The 23,887-nt window shown below is 44.8% G+C and overlaps 1 protein-coding gene across 1 annotated transcript in view; it reads right to left on the bottom strand.

Annotated features, from left to right (window-relative positions):
* Window positions 1–23,757, bottom strand: part of LOC135057162 (NACHT, LRR and PYD domains-containing protein 3-like) — a 79,671-nt gene extending 55,914 nt beyond the window's left edge. The window contains exons 1-2 of the mRNA XM_063963061.1: window positions 23,711–23,757; window positions 13,934–14,032 (exon numbers count right to left, since the gene is read on the bottom strand). Coding sequence (XP_063819131.1) covers window positions 13,934–14,032; window positions 23,711–23,757 — 146 coding nt within the window. The remainder of the gene's footprint in view (window positions 1–13,933; window positions 14,033–23,710) is intronic.
* Window positions 23,758–23,887: the final 130 nt, after the last annotated feature.

Raw genomic sequence — 23,887 nt, 5'->3', positions numbered from 1 at the left:
GACTAATATTGTCACATAACCACTTCCAATATCAGGGGGAGTATTTTATCCAGCGCACTGGGACACTGGGACAGCGATGGGGTCGAATTTGGCCCCGGGGTTCGCTATCCTGTACATGGCTAAATATGAGAATGAATATATTCTTCCTAGGTATGGGGAACAGATGGTTTACTATAGAAGATTTATTGACGATCTCTTTATGATATGGAGCGGCACCACTGAGTCATTTTATGCCATGGTGGATGCACTCAATGATCTGAAGACCCCGATTAGATTTACTGCAAACATTAATAATTCTACAATTGATTTTTTGGATGTGACGGTTTTGAGTCGACCACCTGCTTTAGAATACACCTTATACCGAAAGCCAACTGACCGAAACATGCTATTGTGGGCCACAAGTCATCATCCAGACAAGCTCAAATCAAACTTAGAGTCCTTAAGAACAACTCTGATGCAGGTCGAGCAGAGATACAGTTACAGGATTGTGTTGACCGGTTTGTGAGTCGTGGATACAAAAGAAGTAATGTGCTGAAATGCCTTGCTAACGCACGTGCGATCCACGCCAAAGGTGGTAATTCATATAAAAAACCAAGAGAGTCTAACCATCTGATCTTTAAGACCAGTTGCAGCACCAACCTAAAGTCTATACAGAAAACTGTCACGGACAATTGGCCAATTGTTTGCTCTGACCCCAGGTTTAAGTCCATTGGTCCAAAGCCTCCCTTATTCAGTATACAACGTGGCCAGAATTTGAAGGATATTCTTCTCAGACCAACCATGAGTGTCGTTAGCTCAAGCGGCGGACAATGGCTTGGTAAAAGACCAGGGTGCTACAAATGTTTGCAGTGCACCACATGCCGGTCCATGGTTACTGTACAGTTTTTCAATCATCGACTGTATGGGACCAAAATCAAACTGAGACATCATCTGGTCTGTACTATGGACCATGTTGTATACTACCTGACGTGTCCCTGTGGCAAGATGTATGTTGGTAAGACGATACGTACCTTTCGTGAAAGGATGAACCAGCATCGGTCCTCGATTCATTTGGCTTATTCGACAGGTAAGACTGACAAACCGGTGGCAGCACATTTCTTGCAATTCAAGCACCAACTTTCCACCATGCGGTCCATGATAATTGACTGGGTGCCTCCTCTTGCCAGGGGAGGGGACAGGAACAAGTTGTTACTAAAACGCGAGGCATATTGGATCTATTTCTTGGGGACAATGTCACCGAAGGGACTCAATGAACAGAACCCATTGCACATGTTTTTGTGATTTGGCATCGACTGAGGCTGATGCCAGTCTGATTTTTGCTAATTTTTCATGATATTTTATGTTTCATTATTTTTTGTGAGAGTGCAGGGGTGTTCAGCTCTTTGAGTGATCTATCAGTCATGTCCTCTGATCCTTCTGTGTTTTTTGTTTTTTTGATTGAGTTTATATGTACTCCACTAGGTTTATGTGCATCTCGTGATGCGATTTTTCCTTGTGGTTTTTTATAGGTTTTGGGGATCTATGTTTAGCACTATGTTTAGTTATTTTTAAATGTATATATTTGCAATGCCCTGATGACTATTCTGATGGGTGCCTGTGTGCTATTGGTGCAGCCCGCCTGTTAATCATACTATTGATTGTGACATTCCTGTTTACTTTGGTAGTAAGGAGATAGGGTTGGTTCTTGCTGACCCTAACGTATGTTTGCTATATATTGGGGGAGTTCAACAGCCGTGTACATTTATGCACAATGGCCCTCATTCCGAGTTGTTCGCTCGCAAGCTGCTTTTAGCAGATTTACTCACGCTAAGCCGCCGCCTACTGGGAGTGAATCTTAGCTTCTTAAAATTGCGAACGACGTATTCGCAATATTGCGATTACACCTCTCTTAGCAGTTTCTGAGTAGCTCCAGACTTACACGGCATCTGCGATCAGTTCAGTGCTTATCGTTCCTGGTTTGACGTCACAAACACACCCAGCGTTCGCCCAGACACTCCCCCGTTTCTGCAGCCACTCCCGCATTTTTCCCAGAAACTGTAGCGTTTTTCCGCACACACCCATAAAACGGCCAGTTTCCGCCCAGTAACACCCACTTCCTGTCAATCACACTACGATCACCAGAACGATGAAAAAGCCGTGAGTAAAATTCCTAACTGCATAGCAAATTTACTTGGCGCAGTTGCACTGCGGACATTGCGCATGCACACTAAGCGGAAAATCGCTGCGATGCGAAAAAATTTACAGAGCGAACAACTCGGAATGACCACCCATGTTTTTTCAATCTGAGGTTAACGTAATTTGTGTTAGCAACTGGGTATTTGTTGCCTGGCTACAAGCGACCGGAAGTGATGTGGTATAGAAATCCCTGTGGCAGCTCAAATACCACAGGTTGCTAGGTAATCGATTGATTTATCCTGATTATATATCTGGCCTATATGAGGATCTGTAGTGGATACTGTGGTTGTTCACTCCGATGTGGTTTACATAAGCTAATGTGGTCTGCTTTACTCACGGCGCCGTTACTTGGCAACGCCGGACGGGAAGTGATGCGCGGCTCACAGGAAGTGCCGTGCGTGTCACTGTACCGGCGTGCGTTCCACACATGATGTTAGACTCCTTGTGTGGCCACAATGAGTTGTTTTAAAATCAATTTATGTGTGTGTCCTGTTTGTGCTGTGTATATGTATTTGGCCTTATCCTGTGACAGTTGGCGGATATTAGCTTAATGATGGCCTGTTTGTTCATGCTGCTAATTGGATGATTGGGGGGTGTGGCTGCACCAAGGGTATATATGGTTTCACTATTCAGAGCAGTGCTAGGGAGATGGCAACCTGGTAATCTGGTCCCTACCCTCACCAGAGAGCCACCGATAGACTGAATGTTTTTGGTAATCCAGTTCTACTGTCTCCTATTTCTTTTAAACGATATCAGCTCCTGCTTGTATTTCTCAATCTGATCTTGTATTTTCTCCAACCAATTCTCTGTTATATCAACTTTAAGTGTAGCCACCTGTTCCTTTTCAAAGATTTCAATCTCAGATCTTACTTTCTTGAGCTCAACACCAACCTCTTCAATCACTAGCACAAGCAAGTCTAAAGAACATTTGTTCAACACACCACACCATTTGACACAGAAATCCTGTTGACAATCCTGAAACCACGAGGTATCCTCTTTTTTCAAAAATACTCCGAGAGGAACTGACCGTGTAAATTGAGGTCAACCTCCCTCCTGCGCAACCTGTGTAATTTATGGTATAAATCAATTGGTGTCTGCGATGGCAGTTCATCAAAATCTACCTGATTGAATAATACACGCTCATCCTCGTCATCAGTAAGGCTGACCAGCAAATGTTCTGCATCACTCAGTGACTGCTCATCCAATATGCCTAGGGCATGTGACATCCTACAGAAAACTGGTAGCTACAATATATCTGCAAACCTGATCTATGCCCACGTCCTCTGATCCAAAACAATCAAAAATGGTTGTTCACTCCGATGTGGTTTACATAAGCTAATGTGGTCTGCTTTACTCACGGCGCCGTTACTTGGCAACGCCGGACGGGAAGTGATGCGCGGCTCACAGGAAGTGCCGTGCGTGTCACTGTACCGGCGTGCGTTCCACACATGATGTTAGACTCCTTGTGTGGCCACAATGAGTTGTTTTAAAATCAATTTATGTGTGTGTCCTGTTTGTGCTGTGTATATGTATTTGGCCTTATCCTGTGACAGTTGGCGGATATTAGCTTAATGATGGCCTGTTTGTTCATGCTGCTAATTGGATGATTGGGGGGTGTGGCTGCACCAAGGGTATATATGGTTTCACTATTCAGAGCAGTGCTAGGGAGATGGCAACCTGGTAATCTGGTCCCTACCCTCACCAGAGAGCCACCGATAGACTGAATGTTTTTGGTAATCCAGTTCTACTGTCTCCTATTTCTTTTAAACGATATCAGCTCCTGCTTGTATTTCTCAATCTGATCTTGTATTTTCTCCAACCAATTCTCTGTTATATCAACTTTAAGTGTAGCCACCTGTTCCTTTTCAAAGATTTCAATCTCAGATCTTACTTTCTTGAGCTCAACACCAACCTCTTCAATCACTAGCACAAGCAAGTCTAAAGAACATTTGTTCAACACACCACACCATTTGACACAGAAATCCTGTTGACAATCCTGAAACCACGAGGTATCCTCTTTTTTCAAAAATACTCCGAGAGGAACTGACCGTGTAAATTGAGGTCAACCTCCCTCCTGCGCAACCTGTGTAATTTATGGTATAAATCAATTGGTGTCTGCGATGGCAGTTCATCAAAATCTACCTGATTGAATAATACACGCTCATCCTCGTCATCAGTAAGGCTGACCAGCAAATGTTCTGCATCACTCAGTGACTGCTCATCCAATATGCCTAGGGCATGTGACATCCTACAGAAAACTGGTAGCTACAATATATCTGCAAACCTGATCTATGCCCACGTCCTCTGATCCAAAACAATCAAAAATGGTTGTTCACTCCGATGTGGTTTACATAAGCTAATGTGGTCTGCTTTACTCACGGCGCCGTTACTTAGCAACGCCGGACGGGAAGTGATGCGCGGCTCACAGGAAGTGCCGTGCTTGTCACTGTACCGGCGTGCGTTCCACACATGATGTTAGACTCCTTGTGTGGCCACAATGAGTTGTTTTAAAATCAATTTATGTGTGTGTCCTGTTTGTGCTGTGTATATGTATTTGGCCTTATCCTGTGACAGCTGGCTGATATTAGCTTAATGAAGGCCTGTTTGTTCATGCTGCTAATTGGATGATTGGGGGGTGTGGCTGCACCAAGGGTATATATAGTTTCACTATTCAGAGCAGTGCTAGGGAGATGGCAACCTGGTAATCTGGTCTTGACAAAGGCTCTGCTGTGAGCCGAAACGTTGACCTTCTGTTTGTGAGTATGTGCTGTCTGGATTAAAATCTATCAATTTCACCCTGGAGATGTCTGGTGAGTGCATCCTTATTTGTGCACATATATATATATATATATATATATATATTTTTTTTTTTTTTTTCCTGTGACAGCAGCTGTTATGATAACCATCTCATGGTAGTGGCATGAGATGTTCCCATGATGTGCTGTCACACCAGTCTGTCCTTCCTCTTTCTCAACCCTTTCACCTTTCCTCACACTATCATTCAAGACCAGTCTTCTCTCCTAAGTCTGTCCCATCTCTATATTATATATTGTTATTGTGGATGTTATTGTCAATGTATAAAGATAAGTAAAAAGAAATAATAATAATAAGAGGGGAGTGGATAATTGAGGAGGCAAGTTGCAGTGAGTATGAAGGATGTCATTGTTTTGGAGAAAATACCATTAAGTGCAACAAAGAAAAGCAGTTTATGGTACATGGGGGGTAATTCCAAGTTGATCGCAGCAGGAATTTAGTTAGCAACTGGGCAAAACCATGTGCACTGCAGGGGAGGCAGATTAACATGTGCAAAGAGAGTTAGATTTGGGTGGGGTGTGTTCAATCTGCAATCTAATTTGCAGTGTAAAAATAAAGCAGCCAGTATTTACCCTGCACAGAAATAAAATAACCCACCCAAATCTAACTCTCTCTGCACATGTTAAATCTGCCTCGCCTGCAGTGCACATGGTTTTGCCCAATTGCTAACTAAATTCCTGCTGCGATCAACTTGGAATTACCCCCATGGTGTGTTTAAAGACCAAGCATGGGACAGAGGGTTAGGATGAGATTTGGCTGGGTTTGGTAAAGAAGTTGGTCTTAAGAGCGCATTTGAAGTTCTGTAGGGAGGTGGAGAGTCTGAGGGGGAGAGTTAAAAAATTCTAGCTGTTGGCTAGTGTTGTTCAGCTGTCCATTTTCAAACACTTAAGACCCGTACACACTTGGCGACTCCACCTAATTATTAATCTGTGCTATATCGCTGATTGCTAATTAGGGAAGATCACCAGCACATACACACTATATGATATCAATGCACGATATCATTCAGGGATGACATCCCCCGTACTCCACGAATATGCAGCTCAACAATATAGTCAGAATTCAGCTGCATGTTCGGTAGATCTTGGATGAATGTGACTGACCTGCGGGTGTGCGCATCGTTCATCCATACACACTCGACAATATGAACGGTATATCTGCACATTAATCTAGCACTGGCGATAACAATGCGTGGGGCCACACATCGCTATCGTTGGGGGGCATACACATGAAAGATCGGTGACTAAAGGCCCATATATACCGGAGAGATGTGTGCTGAACGAACCGCTCTCTCCAGCCGCTCAGCACAGCGCGATGTGTGCTGAGTGATTCGGGGGAGGACGGGGGGCAGCACATTTCACCCAGTGGGTGAAATGAGCAATGTGCTAGATTGGTCTCAGGGCCGATTCAAGGGCGCTCTGCGCCCCGGGCAGGAAATGGGGCGTGGCCTAATACAGGGGGCGTGGTCAATTACGCCCCCTGTACATTAAAAGCGCCGCTTGAATGCTGAGCGGTGCGTGATGAAGTCAACGCGCACCGCACAGCAAAAGGTCCTCTCCACGAAGGGAAACTAGATGCTATGCGTCTAGTTCCCTTCGTAGAGAGGACTTTTGCTGTGCGGTGCGCGATGACGTCATCGCGCACCGCTCAGCAAAGTTACTCTCCAGGAAGGGAAACTAGACGCATAGCGTCTAGTTCCCTTCAGGAGGCGGACGGGGATGGGGATGGGGACGGGGACGGCAGCGGGCAGCGGAGGCGGACGGGGACACAGCGGGCAGCAGTGGCAGATCTTGCCACGGTGCGGCACCCTCCGGATGGCGCCAGCGCCCTCCGGAAGGCGGCGCCCCGGGCAAAAGTCCTGCTTGCCCGTGGCAAGATCCGCCACTGATTGGTCTGCATGCAGGCCAATCTAGCACCGGCGATAGCGATGTGCAGGGCCGCGCATCGCTATCGCTGTGGGGGGTACACATGAGTGATCTGTGCCTAAAATCTAAGCAATCTAGTCAGATTGCTTAGATTTTAAGCACGGATCTCTCCGTGTGTACCCCCCTTAAGACAACTTGTTCACAGCCCATTGAGCCAGGAACCATGGTCATTGTTCTAATTGATGTGCAAACATTTCCTTCTCTGACTGACTTAAGGGCCGTATTCACGGGATGATTTGGGGAGAGATGTGTGCTGAGCGGTTCGCTCAGCACTCATCTCTCCCCCCGCTCAGCACTGCGCAATGTGTGCTGAGCGTGCGGGGGGAGAAGCTCATTTTACCCAATGGGTGAAGTGAGAGACCTACTAGATTGGCCGATCTAGCACAAGCGATAGCCATGCGCGGGGCTGCGCATAGCTATCGCTGTGAGGGGTACACACGCTTAAAATCTAATTCAGATTGCTTAGATTTTAAGCAGCGATCGCTCCGTGAGTACCCCCTTTAGGAGCTAAGATTTGCATACCAATAGGTTTACTTGAATACTAAAGTAAGTTAAGAATTTGTGTGGGAGACAGAGATACTACTTTCACAGTTTAAAGTCAAACTGCTTTAGTTATGATCTTAACAGATGCATGATTAAATGCAGCAAACCCAAATATGACTTGAGATTTTTTGGATAAACATTTTAAAAAAAGTATTTTTAAAGCAAATAAATAGAACTGAAAATGTATTGTTACTGTTAGTAATTTTGTTAGTTTAACTGAAATGTATGAAAAGTGTATTCCAATGTATTGTGATGAAGTAATGAAACAAACATTACTTATTATAGTAATTGCCAAATTTTCTAATGTTTGTTAAGAAAATCATACTTTTCACTGGAAGGCTTTTAGCATCAATGTGAATCATGGCCCTCATTCCGAGTTGTTCGCTCACAAGCTGCTTTTAGCAGATTTGCTCACGCTAAGCCGCCGCCTACTGGGAGTGAATCTTAGCTTCTTAAATGTGCGAACGAACGATTCTCAAAATTGCGATTACACACCTCGTAGCAGTTTCTGAGTAGCTCCAGACTTACACGGCATCTGCGATCAGTTCAGTGCTTGTCATTCCTGGTTTGAAGTCACAAACACATCCAGCGTTCGCCCAGACACTCCTCCGTTTCTCCGGCCACTCCTGCATTTATTCCGGAAACGGTAGCGTTTTTTCACACACGCCCATAAAACGGCCTGTTTCCGCCCAGTAACACCCATTTCCTGTCAATCACATTACGATCACCAGAACGATGAAAAAGCCGTGAGTAAAATTCCTAACTGCATAGCAAATTTACTTACGAACATTGCGCATGCGCACTAAGCGGAAAATCGCTGCGATGCGATGAAAGTTACTGAGCGAACAACTCGGAATGAGGGCCCATGATTTCAGCTTCACCTTCTGTTGTTTTGCTCAAAGTCTGAGCACCAATAGAAACGGAGGGATTGTTTACAGTACACAAGACCCAATAAAACAGGGATCTGTACAGTAGCATTACTGAGCACAAACATGCAATGCACTTGCAATACAATTACTTAAAGCTAATAGATTGTTAATGACTGATATAAGAACCTTATTTAGGATGGAGGAAAATGTTTATGTGCCTCTTCTTATAATAAGTTCGGGTAGATTCCATGGAATTATGAATACTTGATGGGTTTTAGTCAAGGGTGTGTGATATCTGGGTGTGGTACTCAGTCAAGGTATGAGCCGCGTGGAACGCTCCCACGGACTCATAGTTGTGACGCATTAATAACTTATTAATGTGACGCATTAATGACGCATTAATAACTGGGACTCCCTGCCTCTGGTTGCAGTAGTACAAGGCATTCGTATGAATATGTCTTTGAAAGTTGTCTAAGCGGGTACATGCTTCGGCAACGCATTAAGAATTTTGAGCAGACCAATGCGCTCTGATTTTCTGTTTAATGCCAGAAGTAGCAACTTTGACGGGGTTTAGAACCAAGTCTGCAAGATAAGGTCACCGATTCTATAGAGGATCGAGGACTTCATTTTCACGCAGCAGCCAGCAGGGCCATCACACAAATAGTAATACAGTCAGAGAACACCATACACTAAAATATTGATTTCCTTAAATAGTTTAAAAAACTCGCAGAAGGAGGTATACCAGACCCATTTATTCAGTTCTGTTACAATTTATAGGTACCCTGGAAAGAAGCTTATAATCAGGTAATGTATTGATAAGCAGGGTGTAATTACATGGACCATACAGTGGGTTTTTGCAATGAGTCCTGAAATAATCATACTATATATTGGTAAGCAGAAGGAATTTGAAAAAGACTAAATCGCAGGTTGGCGAATCCTCTAACAATAAAGGTGAATATAGATATTCATATCATTTAAGATGCCGCAGATGTTAGGATGTCTAAATCTTTCTTTCCTTAGGTAAATGGGTCATACAGTATGGTAAGTGTATATACAGTATATATATATATATATATATATATATATAAAACTTCAGGAAACATGAATTTTTAGACTTGTTATATACATGACATTCTAAATATTAAGAAGCAATGTAATGTATGTAATACTCGCAGTGTTGGACATGTAATATGCCCTTAGTACTAGGCATGTTATATGATAAGCAAAGATCTGGGTCTGTCATGTGCATGTACATGAGGAGACGTCTTTTTGTAACACTGTTGATAGATGATAGCAGATTAAGGGGGACATTTACTAAGCAGTGATAAGAGCGGAGAAGTGAGCCAGTGGAGAAGTTGCCCCATCAACCAATCAGCAGCTCTGTATCATTTTATAGTATACAAATTATAGATGTTACTTCAGTGCTGATTGGTTGCCATGGGCAACTTCTCCACTGGCTCACTTCTCTGCTCTTATCACAGCTTAGTAAATGTCCCCCTAAACCTTTCAGCTTATGACAATGTCTAAGATACATATAATTGTTCTTGAAACTGTATATGGTAATATATGGGATACAAATAGACAGGTGGTATTAATATCCTGTTCATTGTGAAATCATAGGTATATACAGGTACAGTATTTATAATGGAATATATATATATATATATATATATATATATATATACACGTATATATTGGAGGAAAATATCCTCAAATCACCTAGTGGTAGTAAGTATGCATTGCAGCCCTCTGACCAGATTCTTAGGAATTGGAAGATGGGCAGGGTAAGGTTCTTTTGGAAGATTCTGGAAAAGGTTAATAGCTGATATACAGTATCTCTCATAAGGTGACACAGTATTGGATAAACACCGTCACAACTGCTGTAACAGTACATATGGAAAAGTTGTATAAATCCCAAGTGCTTGTTAAGAGCAGACACAAATGTGATTTAATTTTTGTGTTCACAGATCTCTGTAAAACCTAGTTAAATTGCTATGTTCAGAATTAAGGATAATCCTGATGTTTAAGGTCTTATTCACCAGAACAGGTGGATGATCATAGGTCATAAAATATGATCATCCTGTTTTAAATGGTCACAGTAATAATTGAAATTGTGGGAAGGTAAGTTTTCCTTAAAACGCCTATAGTGGTAATTTTGATGTTTTTACCCCTGGTGACCAGTAAGGACTCTCCCGTGCTTTAGGAGTTTTGGAAGTCCCAGATATTAACAGTGGTATATCAGATGCTAGGGAAATTGGTGGTTTCTGTTAACCAGACAATGGAGGAACTTACCCAGGTTAAAAAAAGTGGCATTGCAGAACACAACAGCCATTGGATCAGCTGCTTGCAGCTGAAGGTAGCAATATGTGCAGTTGTAGGACAGGATGAGTTTCAATTAACTGTAATAACACCCTCTTAGCCAACACCAGAAGGTTCAAGTACATTTATATGGCATTCCCATCCCAGGAGAAACACCCTTCCTTTGTGTTGTATGTCTACCTAACCCTCACTAGAGATTGAGTAAGAATCTTTCTGATTTGTGTAAGTAGAATGCCAAGACACTGTGATAGACGTGGAATGTAATTAGTTGGGTTGGAATGTGCCTGAATGAGTTAGTTGGTTCGTACAAGATGGCTGCTGGCATGTGGCTGTTGGCATCCTCTCTTGAACCATGTGTTGCAGACTTTGGAATCATGGAAGCTTCCCAAAATGGAGTCTAGTTTGTGTCCCATGTGGTTTGTACATAGGAAACATGTGGCCTAAGACAAGAGACCATGCGATCTGTGGACCATGTGGTCACATGCTGCCCCTCCATTGCACATCCCCATACTAATATATCCCTCTAGGCATAACTCTATCTCTCTCTCTGTATTTTATCTTTAACCTCTCTCATATCTTACATTGCATTTAACCAATACTGTTTAATGATAAATGTGAACTTTAGAAGTATCAATTGTTTTTGGAAATATATATCTTACGTTTTACATTCTATATGACTGGCGTGCATTCATTTCATGAATAGAATATTCCTAATGGTTTAAACATATATTTGTAGATACAACCTTTTGTGAGTATGTTATTAAAGGGTACATAATTAGTGATTAATTATTATACATCTTTAGAATGTAAGCTCTCACGAGCAGGGCCCTCTTCCCTCATGTGCTTATCCTTTTCTTACTTTAATAATCTTCAACTGCCCAAATCCTGCAGTTTTCGGCCACCATGATACTTATCTCAGTGTCGTCTAGTGATGTAGTTATGCTTAGTTACCCTGTACTTGTCCTATATTGTCTCGCCATGCTTCGGGCAAGGTACCTCGGGCAAGACTGTAAGTCACTGTTTTCCTGTTTTGATTATGTGCATATGTACTCTGTAATTGGGAGTTGTGGAACCCTTGTGGTGCCATATAAATAAAGGATAAAAATAATAATAATAATAATCACTTTATGGTTAAAATTATACATTTGCTTCAAAGATATGAAATAATGTAATACAAGCAATGGGAACAGAAAGAAGGGGGAAAAGGAACCCCCTTTATCAGCATCTAAAGGAATACTATGGCTAACTAACACGCTGCCAGTGAGCCAAATGTGTAGCTGATGAAATGTGATAAATTACAATGTATTTGAACAGGCAAATACCAGTCAAGTACAGTATGCCTTCATTAACTATGCCCGAGTGAACAAAATTTAAAGTATAAGTATTGCATGCAAATCATGAAATTACAAATGTTGGCGAAGTACAAATTGGTTGCATAGTGTTCATAGAATGAGGATTACAGGGTGATAGATATGTACAGACAGTACATACATTTGCAGTTGCAAAGGAATTCATATGTGGTTGTATTAATTGTTAGATGTTTTCTTTCAGGTTTTTGTCCAGCTAAGGTCCAGGCTAAGTGCAGGTTATAGCTTATTAAATTGTAATCTTTATACTTTGAATTATTATCAGTCTGTGGCTTAATAAAGTGGTTTAATGAAGTGTTTATGGACATACAGTATACATACAGATGTGTCCTCTTATATTGTATTATGGCACACATAGCATGGGATAGCTGGGAGCACACATACTATGCTCCAGCTATCCATTCAGTACAATGGGGAACAAGAGAATGTGATTAAGCACAGTATACATGGTATACAAGATATATCTGTACATGAAAATTCTCATGGTGTGAATAGCAAATCTACTATCAATTTATTTTCACGTTGTTATGCTTCTAGCCAGGGGTGGATTGGGACAAAAAGCGGCCCTGGAAAAATGTGTACTAGTGGCCCCACATGGGCAGCACCAGAGGTGTAAGGTCTAGCCATGGGCCATGGCAGCAGCACCCTCCCCCCAAGACTTTCCAGATAGTGGGGATGTCCAGCATCAAGGGGGAAGTTAAAAGGAAATAAAATTAAATATTATGAGCACATTATATGATACATCTTTAGAATTTAGGAAACTATATAATTATTTAGAAAGATACATTTTCTAGCTTATTACACCAACCGTATCCAAATCACTATTCACTCAATCTTATATGTCCGCCAAGCAGGCAGACAGAGCATACACTAGATCATCTGCAATCACAGGCTAAGTGGCAGTAATTTTCATATAAGCAAATTATTTTGCATCTTCTTCATTATGTCTATAAATAGAACCACATGTCCTCAAACAAAACAGGCCCCGCGGGTGCGTCGGCCCACCGGGAATCTTCCCTGTAAGCCCTATGGCCAGTCCGCCTCTGCTTCTAGCATACTGCTTGTTACATCCTCAGTTACTGCAGGGCTTACATTCATTACTGAGAGCGAGAGGGTCATCTAATGTGTGTCATGTTCCAGTGCTGCAGCAAGGCTGAGCTGAAAGACTACTCACCATCACATTAAAGCCATTCATTGTTATAACAACTAACAGTTACTAAGAGCAAATGTGCAGAAGGGGTTCAGTATGATTTACCGGTGCACAGAATGCCGGTGGTGAGAATACCATTGACAGCATCCCGATAGTTGAAATCCCGACAGGGGGGGTAAAACTGTATCCCCCTCTCCCCTGCCTCCTAACCCTAATCCTCTCTTTCCGCAGCATAACCCTAATCTCCCCCTTAGTGCTTTACCCTTACCTAAAACTAACTCCCCTGCCCTGCAGCCTAACCCTACCCCTTCGCAATTAGTGGTTAAATCTAACCTACACCCCAGTGATGCCTAATCTTAACTCCCCCTTTCCACAGTCTAACCGAAACCTCCCACCCCCTCAGCCTAACCCCCCCAGGAGGAACCTAAACCTAACCTCCCCCTGGCCTTAATCCCACCTGCCGTCTATGCTTACAGTACGCTCAGGATGCTGGTTGTTGAGATTCAGTTGTTGATGTCTTGACCCTTTCGAGATTCCGGCATTGGGATTCTAATGGGTGTCAGAATTCCAGTGTTGGGATCTTGACGGCCAGCATCTTGACCGCATCCTGTGCAGAAGTAGTCTGAGCTTTGTGCATGAGCACATAACCTGAGCTGTGGTCACCACTTCCAGGTGCTTCATGCTGACAGCCATGGAATGGGCATCAGAAAGCAGCATCGATGGCTGGCAACCATCAAATACCCATAATTCAATGTAAAAAAAGCTACTTACTGTAGTTCCTTTATCTGAAACTGTTCAAATAACCCGGATAAACTGGATTCAGCACCATGTATGTATTCTTCTGTTAGAGGAAAACTGCAGCTCCTGAATCTGCAAAAGACACAATTATACTGAACTTTAAAACATATAGCAAGATATCTTTGATACATTGATGATACTGATCTGTAGAAATCCAAACTGCTCCGGACTTCCCCCATCCGGTGCAGTCGAGCCCAGAGCCCGGGCCTCTCTGACACCACCACCCGCACTGCCAACACCACCGCCCACACTGCCGACACGCCACACTGCCCCCGGACTGAGGACACTGCCAGCACTCCTGCACTGCTAACACAACCGGCACCCTCGCACTGCTGACTCAGCCAGCACACCCACACTGCTGACACACCCCAAGACTGAGGATACCACCAGCACTACTATATTGCAGACACTGTCGGCACCCCTGCACTGCTGACACCACTAACACTCTTGCACTGCCGACACCACCAGCACACCAGCAGTACTAACACCACAAGCAACCTTGCACTGAGGACACTGCTAGCACTGCCAACACTGCCGGCACCCAGTAGTGCGGATACCCCTGGCACTTCCACACTGCCGACACAGCCAGCAGTACCAACTCCGCCACCAACTCCACACCGAGGACACTGTCGGCACCTCCGCGCTGAGGACACCATCATAACTGCCGACACCACCAGTACCCCAGAAGTACGGACACTGCCGGAAACCACACACTGAGGACACTGCTGACACATAGCACCCCAGAAGTACCAACAACACCGGCAACCCCACAATGAAGACTCTGCCAGCACCCCTGCACTGCCGCCACCCCTGCACTGAGGACACCGGCAACCCCACAATGAAGACTCTGCCAGCACCCCTGCACTGCCGCCACCCCTGCACTGAGGACACCACCGGCATCCCCTGTCACAGTAAGTGCACTATTGGTGTATCCACCCTGCACTGTATCCTGCACTGTATTAAACACGCACTGTATCTGACCCGCACTGTATCCAACCAACAATGTATCCAGCACTGTATCCGACCCACACAATATCCAACCCACACTGTATCTGACCCGCAGTGTATCCCGCACTGTATCCAGTAATATATCCAACACTATATCCGACCCGCACTGTATCCAACCCACACAGTATCCAACCAGCACTGTATCCAACCCACAATGTATACCACACTGTATCCAACCTGCACTGTTTCCGACCCACACTGTTTCCCACACTGTATCCAATCAGTAATATATCCTGCACTGTATCCAACCCACACAGTATCCAACCAGCACACAGTATCCAACCAGCACTGTATCCAACCCACTCTGTATCCCACACTGTATCCAACCTGTCCTGTATCCCACACTTTATCTGATCCGCACTGTATCCAACTTACACTGTATACCGCAGTTTAGCCAGCCAACCTTTGGCCAACATTGGTGAAAACAATGGCCCTCATTCCGAGTTGTTCGCTCGCAAGGCGATTTTAGCAGAGTTGCTCACGCTAAGCCTACGCCTACTGGGAGTGTATCTTAGCATCTTAAAATTGCGAACTATGTATTCGCAATATTGCGATTACAAACTTCTTAGCAGTTTCAGAGTAGCTCCACACTTACTCTGCATCTGCGATCAGTTCAGTGCTTGTCGTTCCTGGTTTGACGTCATAAACACACCCAGCGTTCGCCCAGACACTCCCCCGTTTCTCCGGCCACTCCTGCGTTTTTTCCGGAAACGGTAGCGTTTTTTCCCACACGCCCATAAAACGGCCTGTTTCCGCCCAGTAACATCCATTTCCTGTCAATCACACTACGATCGCCGGAGTGATGAAAAAGCCGTGAGTAAAAATACTATCTTCATAGCAAATTTACTTGGCGCAGTCGCAGTGCGGACATTGCGCATGCGCACTAAGTGGAAAATCGCTGCGATGCGATGAAATTTACAGAGCGAACGACTCGGAATGAGGGCCCATATTGTGAGCTGTGAGGTGGTCAAAATTGAGTGAAAATGACTGGAAATTGATATTATTGAGGTTAATAATACTCTAGTAACAAAAAAAGGCCCAAATTAAATGATTTTGGCTTCTTTGGTCAATTTTGGGAAAAAATGCAAATCCAAAGGCAGTCACAGCGATTTGGCAAATCCAAATCCAAATCTGGCCAATGAATCAGAACCAAATCCAATTCCAAATCCAACAAAAATGTCCCGGCGCACATCCTTAATTATTATTTATTACATACCACCCAACATTACCCATTCCAAGAGGGACAAAATGTAATTTCCTGGACTTTCCTCTTAACATATCTCACATGTTACATCTGCCCAGCTGTAGTGCTGCATGGTTTTGCCTAGGTGCAGAGTTTCTTGCATTTTTTCTGCTTTCCCTCCAAATCTGAATCAAGCCCTGAGACTTTTTGTCTGTCATATGCATTCCTTCCATCTGTCCCAATTTTAGTGGGACAGTCTTGTTTTTTGGGACTCTCCCACCGTCCCAACTGTGGGCCACAGTGGGGTATATTTACTAAGCTCCTGATTTTGACCGATTTTGTGTTTTTTTTTCTTCAAAGTGTCATCCTGGGAATTTACTAAACACAAATCTCGGCAGTGATGAGGGCATTCATATTTTTTTTTGAAGGCAGAGAAAAAAAAAATACGAATGAATACACCATCGGTCAAACACGCCTGTTTTTTTATAGAACTCAATAATTTACTAAAAGTTCGTATTTACAATCACTGCCGGCAATAGCCAAACACTTCCGTGAAAAAGTTCAAATCGTAAAAAGAAGTTTTCAAATAGACCTACTTTTTTTTACCGTATTCTGTCAGATCCGTGCATGTTTATCAGTGGGAAGGGGGGTGGGGTCACTCTTGTGGTTGGCCCCACTTAACCTCGTGGTCTACCGCAGACCGGAAAGTTCCCACCATTGGATATAAGGTAGCGCCGCTGCGCTACATTGTATTCACAGTGCGCCGCCTGACTGACAGCGCAGGAGCGCACAGCCAATCAGGCGAGTGCCATGATGTGGCGCTCCCTGATTGGCTGAAGGGACCCTCTTTGACAGGAGTAACAAGGGGTCCCGACATTCAGGGAAAGGGGATCCATGTGTAAACATGGCACCCCTTACAGTGCGTGAATCGGGTAGTTCATTTTTTTATTTTACCAAGTACGTGGATTATAACTTTTAAGAAGAGGATCGATCTACCCCGGATTCTTTGTAAGTATAATATGTTTACAGGTACCCCTGGATTCTACTGGACAAGAGGACAGAGTGCTTCGTGTCAACATTGGTAAGTATGTATGTATGTAAGTGTGCATGTATGTTCATTAAACTTTTACTTTCACGATGTGTGTGTTCTGTTTTTATTTGTTTTTTTTTTTGTAGTAGAACTACAGGTACCAGCGGGCCCGTTTTCCGCCCGCATGCTGGTACTTGTGGTTCTCCAAGTACCAGCTTGCGGGTGAGGCTTGCTGGGACTTGTAGTTCTGCTACAAACAACAATATTCTTTTTTTACACAAAAGGCTATCTGCCTCCCATCCACCGCCCACGGATGGGGGGGACTGCCTCGAGCTTCACACCTGGTCCTTAGGTGGCTGGAGGGGGGACCCCTTGATATAAGGGGTCTCCACTCCTCCAGGGTACCCCGGCCAGGGGTGACTAGTTGGGGATTTAATGCCAGGACCGCAGGGACCAATATAAAAGTGTCCCCCGGCTGTGGCACTCTCTCTCTGACTAGTGGAGCTCAGTGCTGGTGTTAAAAATACGGGGACCCCTACGTTTTTTGTCCCCCCGTATATTTTACACCAGGACCAGGTGCAGAGCCCGGTGCTGGTTGTTTAAATATAGGGGATCCCCAGTAATTTTTCCCCCTGTATTTTTACAACCAAGACCAGCTCAAAGAGCCCAAGGCTGGTTATGCTTAGGAGGGGGGACCCCACACAATTTTTTGGGGGGATTTTTAACTCTTTCTTCACTTCTCTGAATATACACAATAAAGCCCTGCATGGATCTCACAGATCCGGCCGGGATTCATTGTGTTAAGTCCGGCAGTGTTTTACTAATCACTCCTGTAAAACACTGCAAGGCATTACGAATGACATCGGCATCAGAAAAAACAAAAATGCACAATACGACAGCTTAGTAAATGAGTCGTAAAAAAAACAAAAAGTTGCAAATTCACACTACCGATGTCATTCGTGTTTAATCTTCACTCCAAATCCCGACAATTATGAATCTTAGTAAATATACTCCAGTGTGTCTTGGTGTGGGGGACAGTTGGAATGCCCTTGTCACTCGCTGCTCTGTTTAAAGCAGCAGTGAATAGACGATGTGCGCACAGCGTCTATTCACGGGAAACAGAGGGACTGAGGGCATGGCCGGCAGCTCACAGAGGGGAGAATGCATATGTGGGCAGTGACACCAAATATTGTGCTGGTCAATTTGGGCATATTAGGCTGATCTTTGTTCCTATTTTGCTATACAACAGGGCTGTATAAAATGCTGGTAAATGGAGGAAATGTGCTGATATATGAGGCAAATCTACTAATGGGAGATTAATGTCTACAGTAAATCTGAGCTGTGTAATATGTAGGATATGACAAGCTGTATTTATTTATTAGCAGTTATTTCTATAGCACACACATATTCCACAACACTTTACAGAGAATATTTGGCCATTCACATCAGTCCCTGCTCCTTAGTGGAGTTAATATGCCCTTATTTATCAATGAGTGATACATTTCACTGTGAGTGATACATTGCATCGGCCAATCAGCTCCTAATTTCCATGTCACAGGCAGGGTTTGAAAAATGACCTTTAGGAGCCGATTGGCTGGTGCAATTTATCACTCACAGTGAAATGTATCACTCATTGATAAATAAGGCCATATTTTCCCTATCATACATACACATGCACACTAGGCACCAGTGGTTGCTACCCCTGGGCTGCAGTGCCATCCAAGGTGTGCAGTGGGGAGCTGACCGGGACATATGTTACATATACCTCCACATGTATGTTCATATGTCCTGGCTTCCTTCCCTGGGGTTTTGTCACCGCTGCTGCATTGAATACACTCCTCTGGCTGTCATTCATCATTTAGGCCACCCTCGGAAACTCATTACCTGGTTTCAACTGTACCGGGTGCCCCCACCCCATGCTCTGTAAAGTCGCCCACTACCTTTGGGGGTGTGGCCAATGCTGCTCGGCTTGTGACTGGTCAGGAACAAGCACTCAGTACTTCAGCTGCTGTGCTGTGCCCATTGCACTGTCCTGCTGCAAAGCTGAGTCGGGAGATTCCTGATCTGTGCAGTAACTCCTCAGCAGTGTCTGTTGTGCTCCAATTGGCTGAGGGAAATGAAGCACAGACACCCCCAACCCCACACACACTGACTGCCTGGATAGGAGGCTGATGGATGAAATTGCAGGCTGCAGTTCAACATGAACACAGGAAAAATGGTTAGTCTAGTGTCAGTGTGTCACACATACACACACTCTATGGGGGAGATTCAAATGTTTGAAAAGTCGGTTGGGTGTCTGTTTTTTTTCTTGTCTATTAGATAGGAAAAAACAGACTCCCAACTGACTTTTCAAACATTTGAATCTCCCCCAATATGTGTATAGCTCTTTACAGGGTAATCTCTTTTATAAAAGTGTGACCTTCCCTGTCCCCGAAGCCTACATGTTCCTTATATCTCTATCCTGTGGGTGTAACCCCCTCCCTGCTACAGTAGCTGCCTTTTCTGCACTATATATAGCATACCCTCCAACATTTTACACACAAAAATCGGTACAAATTAGAAAAAAAGGGGCGTGGCCACGGGTAAAGGGAGCGTGGGCAATGCTCCGTTTTCAGGGGTAAGATGGCGCTGGGGTCTCCAGAGACCGCAGCTAAGCTGTGCCGGCAGGAGGCATCAAGAATTTTTACGATGAAGCAGAAATTGCGAGGCGATCACAATCTGTGCTTCATCAAGGGGGGAGGCGCCGGTCAGTATGCTGGGTGGCCTTGCCCAGAAATGGGTGGCTGTGGATTAGAAGAATTTGCTATCCTTACTGAATTAGCCCCTATATACATATGTATCTGCGTACTACATTGTTGCTCGCAGGCTAAATGTTGCGAAGGTCCTATGCTCCTGCTACCTGTAAGTTATCCAGGGGAAAGCCACTGCCAGCAGTCAGTGGTAGATCTGTTGGCTGGGGGAGGCTGCATTATCGCATTGCGGCAGCACTGAGACTCGCTGCCTCCCACACCAAGGATGCACTAGGATACATCTATATATGTATTTGTTGTGTTGGTAATGGTATATGCTATGTAAGTGTATATGTATATATATATATATATATATATATATATATATATACATACAGCATATATATGCATTCTATGTATAGGTATGTGTATGTGCACTGCATACATATGCATACTATACAGTATAGGTGTATATATGTACACTGTATATCAGGTAGGCAAGTGTTCAGCACTACAGCTACCGCTGAACTAGACATCCCAGCATGCCTTGCCATAGATTTGCTGTCAGGGCAGTGTATATCTGTGGAAGGACATGTGGAGATGATTAATTCCACAGCATCTGGAGTGCTGGACATTGCCTATCCATGCTGTATATACAGTATATGCATTCTGCCCCTCATTCCGACTTGAACGCTCGCTAGCTGCTTTTAGTAGCAGTGCACACGCTAGGCCGCCGCCCTCTGGGAGTGTATCTTAGCTTAGCAGAAGTGCGAACGAAAGGTTAGCAGAACTGCTTGAAAATCTTTTCATGCAGTTTCTGAGTAGCTGCAGACTTACTCCTACCTTGCGATCACTGCAGACAGTTTAATTCCTGTTTTGACGTCACATACACGCCCTGCGTTCGGCCAGCCACTCCCCCGTTTCCCCAGGCACACCTGCGTTTTCATCTAAGACGCCTGCGTTTTTTTAGCACATTCCTGGAAAACGGTCAGTTACCTCCCAGAAACGCCCCATTCATGTCAATCACTCACCAATCAGCAGAGCGACTGAAAAGCGTCGCTCGGCCCTGAGTAAAACTGCATAGTTTTGTGTGAAAAGTACTTGGCGCCTTCGCACTGCGGCCCATTTGCATGCGCAGAAAAGCCAAATTTTTGCCTGATCGCTGTGCTGTGAAAAAAGGCAGCTAGCGATCAACTCGGAATGACCACCACTGTGTATATGCACATACAGTATACTATGGTACGCGTTGGGTATGCAATGCCGGCTGCTGGGCTCCCGGCGCTCAGCAGAATGCGAGTGCATCAAAGCCCCTTGTAGGCTCGCTATGCTCACCACGCAGCGGGCTCAGTGGCTCGCCAGAGGTTCTATTCCCACTCTATGGGTGTTGTAGACACCCACGAGTAGGAATAGAGCCTGTGGGTCGGCATTCCGATTCCGTGTGCCGGTATTTTTAGTTTTCGTGATGCCAGTGTCGGCATGCTGACAACCAGGATCCCGAGCACCGGTAACATAACCTCATCCCTATGGTACGTATACTGCATATGTACAGTATGTCTAGGTATGTTTATGTATGCCATGTATATGTATACTATCTTTGTACACTATCTACCTTAGGGATCAGTCTAAATGTGGGCAAAGTGTGTGAGTTGTGGTTGCAATAGCATTGAGACACCAGCAATGGCACTGCATCTCACAGCCTGATCCCACTCCAAATTCAAACAATTTTGTACGCAGCGCTTCGGGGCTGCTAACAAAAATGTAGATATCTCATCTGCCATAAAGTATTAATTCGCAGGGTCAGGAACTTCACCTGCAACTGAATTCCCCCCTTTATGTGTATACTATGTGTATTATTGCTAATCTATTAAGTGGGGCACCTACTATAATCAAAGGGTCACGATTATTTATATTTTTTAAGGGGGCACAGATTAATTATATTTTAGTAAAGGGCATAGATTAATGCTAATCTAATAAAAGGGGCGCAGATTATTGATATTATAATATGGTATGACCACGCCCCTCCAATTGATGGCCACAACTATCCAAGGTTGGTTACGTTTCTTCAGCGGGCCCATGCAATTTATTTTCCTGTGGGCCCTTGATGCCCCAATGTGACACTGACCTCAGTGGATGACCACGGGCAACCCAATCTACCATCTGAGAATTGAGACATCTTCCTGGGAAAGGATTTCCTGAGCTCTTGAAAAGACCAGCTGCTGCTGGCAGAGTGGGTAAGAGCCCAATCATCATGTTTCAGCCCCCCCTAGCCATTGTACAGGTAACCTATGGAATTTATCAGGGTGATCTATCTCCTTCTATAACTCTTCCCTTACCACTGCTCACGACTCTGTGGCCCCCCTCTTCTCTGTCCCCCTCCGCCGCTTCAAACCCCAACCCTAGCACACCAAACTAACACGATTCCTACAAAAATGTTCACGCTCAGAAGAACGCTCCTGGAGGAGATCTCACTCTCCAGTGGACTTCCTCCATTTCAAGTTTATTCTCTCCTCCTACAGCTCTGCTCTTTCTCTCGCCAAGCAATCCTTTTTCTCAGCACTCATTTCTTCTCAGTCCTCCAGTCCATGCCGTCTCTTTGAAACCTTCAACACTCTCCTTCGCCCCCCTCCTCCTCCCCTCCCCTCCTCCCTCACTGCCACTGACTTTGACTCCTTCTTCATCTCCAAAATTGAGGATATCCAAAATGATATCTCCCGTCACCCCTCTGCTGCTCCCCTGCAACCATCAACCCTCCCCTCCATCTATCCCATCCTGTCCTGCTTCCATCCCACCTCAGACAAGGAAGTCCACTCCCATCTTCTCTGATCCCTCCCCCCCACTGCCTGCTCCCACCTTGCTCACCTCTTTAACCTATCGCTCTCTACCGGCATCTTTCCCTCACCATTCAACCATGCTCTGGTCTCCTCTATTCTCAAAAAAAAACAACCTCGACCCTTCATCACTCACTAGCTACTGCCTCATCTCTCTTCTCCCATTCGCCTCCAAACTACTGGAATTACTGGTCTACAGCCATCTCACAAGCTACCTCTCTGACAACTCCATCCTTGATCCACTACAATCTGGCTTTCGCCCACTCCACTCCACCGAGACTGCCCTGGTGAAAGTCACCAATGACCTGCTTTTGGCCAAATCCAAGGGCCACTTTTTTCTGCTCATCCTTCTGGACTTCCTTTGACACCATGGATCACCCTCTCCTCCTCCACACACTCCAAAATGTTGGCCTCTCTAGCACCGTCCTTGACTGGTTTACCTTTTACCTCACTAACCGCTCCTTCTCTCACACCCTTCCATCCTTCCTGGTGGTGTCCCTCAGGGTTCTGTACTAGGCCTCCTTCTGTTCTCCCTGTACACCTGTTCCCTGGGTGCGCTCATTAACTCCTTTAGCCTTCAATACCACCTCTATGCTGATGACACACAACTCTACCTCTCATCTCCTGATGTGTCCCCCTCTGTCCTCTCTCAGGTCTTCAGCTGCCTCTCTGCCATCTCCTCCTGGATGTCTGAGTGCTCTCTGAAGCTCAACATGGAAAAAACTGAACTCATTATCTTTCCCCCAGCCAGAGCAACACCTCCTACAAATATCTCTATCACTGCTGAATACACAATCCCCGTTCCCCAACTCCGCTGCCTGGGCGTCACTCTTGACTCCACCCTCTCCTTTGCACCCTACATCCAAGCTCTGGCACAATCCTGTCAGTTCCAGCTATGCAGCATTGCTCGCATCAGGCCATTTCTCTCCCACAGTGCAACTAAACTTATCATCCACTCACTGGTCATCTCACGACTCGAATACTGCAATGTTCTCTTCACTGGCCTCACTTGCTCCCATCTCGCTCCCCTCCAATCTGTCCTCAACTCTGCAGCTAGGCTTATCTTCCTCTCACGCCTCTCCACATCTGCCACTCCCCTTCGACAAAATCTACACTGACTCCCATTCTCCTACAGAATCCTCTTCAAAC

Source organism: Pseudophryne corroboree, chromosome 3 (assembly GCF_028390025.1).
Source record: "Pseudophryne corroboree isolate aPseCor3 chromosome 3, aPseCor3.hap2, whole genome shotgun sequence".
Lineage (NCBI taxonomy): Eukaryota > Metazoa > Chordata > Amphibia > Anura > Myobatrachidae > Pseudophryne > Pseudophryne corroboree.
Note: the sequence above shows the minus strand (reverse complement) of the source record. Positions and strands in the feature narration are given on the sequence as shown.